General features: G+C 42.7%; 1 protein-coding gene across 1 annotated transcript in view; it reads left to right on the top strand.

Moving 5' to 3' along the window:
- Positions 1–3,141, top strand: part of LOC116400219 (receptor-type tyrosine-protein phosphatase mu-like) — a 20,193-nt gene extending 17,052 nt beyond the window's left edge. Inside the window, exons 7-8 of the mRNA XM_031877940.1 lie at positions 182–294; positions 2,084–3,141. Of these exons, the coding sequence (XP_031733800.1) occupies positions 182–294; positions 2,084–2,296 (326 nt within the window). The 3' untranslated portion in view covers positions 2,297–3,141. The remainder of the gene's footprint in view (positions 1–181; positions 295–2,083) is intronic.
- Positions 3,142–7,500: the final 4,359 nt, after the last annotated feature.

The raw sequence follows: 7,500 nt of genomic DNA, 5'->3' as shown, positions 1-7,500 counted from the left end.
AGAGCAGCACCACCGGGGATTCTGGGTAATAGAATCCAGGTCTGTTGTGATTCGCCGAAGGTCACGAATATTAATTAACTCGTTACCTCCTTCCTCCCTCGTTAAGAGATCAGTGAAACCCGGTGTGTGTGTGTGTGTGTGTGTGTGTGAGGAACTGATCCTGGTTCTGTTTGTCCCTCAGAACCTCCCGTACCGATCGCCCCTCCTCAACTGACGGCGGTGGGCGCCACCTATCTGTGGATCCAACTCAACGCCAACTCCATCAATGGAGACGGGCCAATCATCGAGAGAGAGGTGAGTATTGATGTATGAGTAGGTTCTAGTGGTTCTAAATTAGGATATCTTCATGTCTGCTGAGGTCTTCCGAGTATGTTAGCAGGTTTGAAGGGTCTTTGATGAACGTCTAGGGTCTCTGGCCTCAGATGAGGTTTCAGGGAGTCTGGAATGAGGCTATTGTTCCTTGAGTTCTTGTGATCCTCCTTAGGTTCTACTGATCTGTAACGAGTCTCAAGTGGTCCGTGGTCATATTCAGGGGATCTCTTAGAGGTTCTTATGGACCTTGAGGAGGTTCTAGGGATCGGTGAGGGGGTTGTTGTTGTCCTTGTTGAGGTTCTAAGGATCTGTAAGGGGGTTCTTGTTGTCCTTGTTGAGGTTCTAAGGATCTGTAAGGGGGTTGTTGTAGTCCTTGTTAAGGTTCTTAGGATCTGTAAGAGGGTTTTTGTGGCGCTTGTTATGGTTTTAAGGATCTGTAAGGGGGTTGTTGTGGTCCTTGTTGAGGTTCTTAGGATCTGTAAGGGTTTTTTTTGTTGTCCTTGTTGAGATTATAAGTATCTGTAAGGGGGTTGTGGTCATTGTTGAGGTTCTTAGGATCTGTAAGGGGGTTGATGTGGTCATTATTATGGTTCTAAGGATCTGTAAGGGGGTTTTGTGGTCCTTGTTGAGGTTCTTAGGATCTGTAAGGGGGTTCTTGTTGTCCTTGAGGTTCTAAGGATCTGTAAGGGGGTTCTTGATGAGTTTCTAAGGATCTGTAAGGTTTTTTGTTGTTGTCCTTGTTGAGATTCTAAGGATCTGTAAGGGGGTTCTTGTTGTCCTTGTTGAGGTTCTAAGGATCTGTAAGGTTTTTTGTTGTCCTTGTTGAGATTCTAAGGATCTGTAAGGGGGTTGTTGTGGTCATTGTTGAGGTTCTTAGGATCTGTAAGGGGGTTGTTGTAGTCATTGTTATGGTTCTAAGGATCTGTAAGAGGGTTTTTGTTGTCGTTGATGAGGTTCTAAGGATCTATAAGGGGGTTTTTGTGGTCCTTGATGAGGTTCTGGGAATCTGTAAGGGGTGGCTGCTTTGTCAAGTTCTGTCAGGTTGTCATGGTCTTCCTTGATGAGACTGAAGGAGTCTGAAATGCAGTTTGGGTTCTCCCTGAAGCTGTTTTAGTGGTTATTTTGTTATATAAATCTTTCATGGGGTTAGTGGGGTGACAGGGTTCTTGTAGTTTTTGGTGAGGCTCTACAGATCTGCAAGGTTTTTTTGTGGTTGTTGATGTGGTTCTAGGGTTCTTGTGGTCATTCAGGCTGTTCTATGGTCTGTGATTAGGTTGACATGGTCTTCAAGGAAGGTCTATGGATATGTGAGAGATTCTAGTAGTTCTTGATGAGTTTCTGGGGGTCTGTAAGTTGGTTCTTGTGGTCCTTGATCAGGTTCTAGGGATCTGTGAGGGGGTTCTTGAGGTTCTAGGGATCTGTGAGGTTTTTGATGAGGTTCTAGGGATCTGTGAGGGGGTTCATGAGGTTCTTGATGAGGTTCTAGGGATCTGTGAGGGGGTTCTTGATGAGGTTTTAGGGATCTGTGAGGGTTTTTTGAGGTTTTTGATGACATTCTAGGGATCTGTGAGGGGGTTCATGAGGTTCTAGGGATCTGTGAGGGGTTTTTTGAGGTTTTTGATGAGGTTCTAGGGATCTGTGAGGGGGTTCATGAGGTTCTTGATGAGGTTTTAGGGATCTGTGAGGGGTTCTTATTGAGGTTCTAGGGATCTGTGAGTGTTCTTGTGGTCAGGACTGCTCTGGATCATCATCCCACATGATCATTTGTCAGGTGGAGTACCGTACCATGTCGGGCATGTTGATCGACACCACCCCCGTCGATAAGCCGACCCACAAGATCGGACACCTGGACCCCGACACGGAGTACGAGATCAGCGTGCTCCTCACCAGGCCCCTGGATGGAGGCACGGGAAACCCCGGACCACCACTCCGAGCCAGGACCAAGTGTGCAGGTGAGTCAGGTCACATGACTGATGACTGCTAGTAGCTAGCGGCTAACTGCTCGGCTACACTCACACTGAGCTCATTAAGAGGTTAATGGTGGTCATTAGCGTAGCATGCTTTGCTAGCCCGCATTAGTGCTGAGCTCATCAGGTGGCTAATGGTTATTGTTGAGGTCATTAAGGCTAGGCTTCGTTAGCGCTGCACTCATTAGCTCTTAATGGCTACAGTGCACACATCAGCATAGCATGCTAGCTGTGTGTGTGTGTGTGTGTGTGTGTGTGTGTGTGTGTGCCCTGTTGCTGCATTCCAACAACAAACAGCATGTGATTAGCAATTAGCGCGCTAATGACACAGGTGCAACAATCTGACTGCTGCAGTTTTCACGTCTCTCTGTTTGAAGAGTTTTTAATGATTAATTATTGATGATTGACGTTTTTTATTTTATTTTATGTATTTTTCTTGACTTCTTTGAGATTCTACTTCTTAAAGTGTGTTCATCTTGTTTTTCACAATGTCCAGATCATCTTTTGAACACTACATGATACAAATAATAACAATAATAACAATATGTTAAAATAACTAAACAAAATCAACACATGTTGACAATTAAGAAAATATTAAACCAAATTACAGTTGGTTTTTTCATAAACTTTTATGTTTCGTATATTATGTTTTATGATTATTATTAATTTTACTATAAATCTTTAAATCTGCCCTTTACTACCACCCATAGTGACGTCAGTATTCAGATAATATAACATGTAATATAATACAATATAATAATCAGAATCAGCTTTATTGGCCGTGTGTGTGAACTCATTCATGGATTTGACTCCGGTTTCCACTTCGCTCTCAATGTACAAACACAAGTTTACAATAAACACGAAAAAAATATATAAAAAATAAAACAAGGGCAATGAAGAAAAGTAGAACAGATGTAGGTATAAACATTTAACAACTATGTACAATATAAGTATAAATATATATCCGAAAAGTATATATATATATGAACATAAACCTATAAACAACAATGACAATGGAACTGAGGTGAGAGTGCAAGTAGTGATAATAGTGCAGACAGAGGTAGTAGTGCAGTATAACTTATTTATTGTTCATGAGAGTGACGGCCAGTGGAAAGAAGCTGTTCCTGTGTCTGGTGGTTCTGGCGTACAGAGCTCTGTAGCGCCTACCAGAGGGGAGGAGTTGAACAGCTTGTGTCCAGGGTGTGAGGGGTCTGCAGTGATGTTTCAGCCCGTTTCCTGACTCTGGAGGTGAACAAGTCCAGGATGGAGGGCAGGCTGGAACCAATGATCCTCTCTGCAGACCTGACAATACGTTGCAGTCTGTTTCTGTCCTGTTTAGTAGCCGATCCAAACCACACAGTGATGGAAGAACAGAGAACAGACTGGATGGTGGTGGAGCAGAACAGGATCAGCAGCTCCTGAGGCAGGTTGAACTTCCTGAGCTGGAGCAGGAAGTACAACCTCTGCTGGGCCTTTTTCCTGATGGTGTTGATGTTGGGAGCCCACTTCAGGTCCTGGGAGATTGTGGATCCTAGAAACCTGAAGGTCTCCACAGCAGACACAGTGTTGTTGAGTATGGTGAGGGGGGGCTCCTCCTGAAGTCCACTGTCATCTCCACAGTTTTGAACCTGTTTAGCTCCAGGTTGTTCTGACCACACCAGAGGACCAGCTGTTCAACCTCCCGTCTGTATGCAGACTCATCACCGTCCCTGATGAGGCCGATGACCGTTGTGTCGTGTGAGAACTTGCAGCATGTAGTGCAGTCCCATGTTGACTGAATCATCCACCGACCTGTTTGCCCGGTAGGCAAACTGCAGGGGGTCCAGCAGGGGTCCTGTGATGTCCTTCAGGTGGGTCAACACCAGTCTCTTAAAGGATTTCATGACCACAGACGTCATTTAATCCTGTGATGGAGGATTTCTTGGGGACCGGGATGATCGTGGAGCGTTTGAAGCAGGAGGGGACTTCACAGAGCTCCAGTGATCGGTTGAAGATCTGTGTGAAGATGGGGGCCAGTTGGTCAGCACAGACTTTCAGGAGGGGGGGGAGACACACCGTCTGGGCCTGGTGCCTTCCTGATCTTCTGTCTGTGGAAGAGCCGACTCACATCCTCGTCAAAGATCCTCAGGGCCGGTGGGGGGTCGGTTGGGAGAGGTGAGGAGGAGGCAGGGGGTGTAGGTGGTTATTTGATGATGGGACAGGTGGGGGGTTGAGGTGGGCTTATCAAACCTGCAGTAAAACACATTCAGGTCGTCAGCCAGTGGTGATTGTCCTCAGTGGGTGGGGGGGGGCTCCTGTAGTTGGTGAGGACTTGCAGGCCTCTCCACACTGACGAGGGGTCGTTGGCTTTTCAGTGTAGCTCCTCTTAGCTACCTGGATCTCCCTCGTCAGTGTGTTCCTGGTTGTATATGAAGGCAAATCACTGTAAAAATCCGAGAGCGCAAATGAGATCCGTGCCGCACGAAAATCAAACAGCCGCGCACGTATTTTACTTTGCGAGTGCTTTTACGTCACTCCGTGAGCAAAATTCACTCTCGCGCGAGCAAAAGTCGCTCGCGAAGCTTAAACCTGCTCGCGAGCAGTTTTTCTTTTTGACAGTAAGTGGGCGGACCCAGTCTCATTGTATCTCTACATCTGATTGGTTACAATCCTCGTCTTGGGATAGACCGGATATCACTCTGACACAGACGCTCGGGGGAGATCTTCACATCGCAGGTCAGGGGCAAATAATGTACATTTTGCTGCACGGGTACTTTTACTTTCTGCACTTAAAGTAGATTTTGCTGATAATAACATTGACTAAGGTTTTGAATGCAGGTATTTTACTCGTAGTGGATTATTGTTTCATCAGTATGGTGTTAGTACGTTTACTGCAGTGAAGGATCTGAATACTTTTTCATCCACTAACTAGTTGTCAGTGATTTAACAGTTAATATACAAACAGTGGTCCCTAATCTTGGCTCCAGATCTTTGAGCAGGTCCACGTTGTTGCTCATATTATATACAACTATATTATATCTCTTCTGTAAACACAACAGTATGATTAAATATGATCACATCATGTTTTAATCAATTAAGATCAAAGAGTTTCTTTGAGCGTTTGTCACAAGAGGTTTGAGTATCAAACACACATTGTCTGTAATAGAATGATGGAGTGAATTTAAACCAATCTGAGCAACTTGACTTTAACACATTTTAATTATTGCATTTAACAACTCTATTAACATAATGTGTATTTCATCAGCCTCTACAGTCTGAAAAGTTAACAAAACCTGTCAAATGTAGAACATGCTGAGATGTAGTGGAGTAGTGTTTAGTGGCCGATTGAAAACCACCTCTATCAGAACTAGCGTCTGCGTCAGAGTGATATCCGGTCGATCCAAAGACGAGGATTGTAACCAATTAGATGTAGAGATACAATGGAGACTGGGTCCGCCCACTTACTGTCAAAAAGACTCAGGTAAAAGACTCGTGAGCGAGCAGGTTAAAGTTTTGCGAGCGACTTTTGCTCGCGCGAGAGGGAGTCTTGCTATAGTGATGTAAAACAGCGATTTGCCTTCATTGTCTTTATGTTTAAAGAGTGGCGTCATTGGCATAAAGACGGAGGGAACAATATCAGATTCATATTATTTATTTACACATTAAAGGGTTTCTGAACATCTATAATAGAAACACATGAGTAAACATGATGTAATCTATAAATATAATGTGAATCTTTGTTCTATGATCATTTCATAATTATTTAACCCTTTTAAATGTGTTATTTTTGTCACTAGTATGAAAAGCTACCAACTGAAACACATAATTCATCCTTTAGGAACTTTATTTATCCGTCTGTCTATTATAATAATATAATATTAGTGAGCTGGAAGCTTTAACACACGAAGAGAAACAAAATATTCACTTTGAGGTTGAATCATTTTGCTTTTTGGAACTTGATATTTCTTAATAATGATATTTCACCATCATGTTCTCATTGAGCTTGTTATAAAATGTTATTTGAACATTTATAATGTAGAAATGTAAAAGTAACAGAACTGAATCATTATGATTACTCTTTATGATTCTGAGGGTGAGGTTTGTTTTTATATTACAGATTTAAATAAATCTTTGTGTCTTCAGAATTAGAGGATAAACAGTGAGAGCGTCCGTGGTGAGTTCAGGGACCGGGGGAGATGTGGATCTCCCGCTGTGCTGCTGTCAGAAGACACAAATCCTCCTCCTTTGGCTTCTATCTCGTCTCTCAGGTTAAACAAAAGGAGCTTTAATCCGACTGCTTTAATCCCCGCTGGGTTTGCAGACGCTGCGTCTGAAGGCGGCGTGATTTAATCCCAGAGGCCACCGGGGCCGATCGCGGCGCCGGGGATCCATTCGATATCGGCTCTAATCCGACCCGGACCGACCGCGAACACAACAGAGGAAGTCCTGCAACTTTCCTCCTTCTGTTGCTGCAGATAATTCTGCTCTGATGTGGATTTGTGCGGAGATTAAAGCCAACAGAGATGTATGCATTTTTTAAATTACTGAAATACAAACATGAAGCATGAAAGTGCAGGAAGGAGAATGTTGTTATATCGTCTTTATGTAGCTGCAGCACGAATCATGTGACACGATTTAAATGATCTATCTAACGAGTGTCAATGAGAGGATTTCTCTTCAATATTTGGAAAGTTTGTCCTCAGAGACAAAGAGCAGAGGGGACATCAACATGTTGCACTTCTATGAGCAAATATATACATATATACACAATATTAATATTAATATCATGTTATTATTATTTATATTATTGTTGTTGATCTATAACAGCCGAGTGTCACTTCTGTAAACACCACAGGAATACACATAAATGTACACTAATATTAGTTTAGGGATTTTAATAGTTATTATTAAACAGTTCAAAGACATATGATTAATTTCATTAGTAATTATTATTATTGGTTTGTTTATTAGAAAATAAGAACTACAGGAGACGATGAGACGCGTCAGACTGGAGTCCGATCTAATCTGACCAATATTTATTTATACGTATAATGTTTATAGATATCATTTATAGATATTTATAAATAGCTGGATATTAAATTCAGTCTTTTTGTAACATCATCCCATACTTTTATATATCAGGGTTATTATTAATATAGATACATGAACCTTCTGGTAGAGTTGTTAACACTTCGACACACACACACACACACACACACACACACACACACACACACACACA

This window comes from Anarrhichthys ocellatus, unplaced genomic scaffold (genome assembly GCF_004355925.1).
Source record: "Anarrhichthys ocellatus isolate YVR2014 unplaced genomic scaffold, GSC_Weel_1.0 scaffold155, whole genome shotgun sequence".
In the NCBI taxonomy this organism is placed as follows: Eukaryota; Metazoa; Chordata; class Actinopteri; order Perciformes; family Anarhichadidae; genus Anarrhichthys; species Anarrhichthys ocellatus.
Note: the sequence above shows the minus strand (reverse complement) of the source record. Positions and strands in the feature narration are given on the sequence as shown.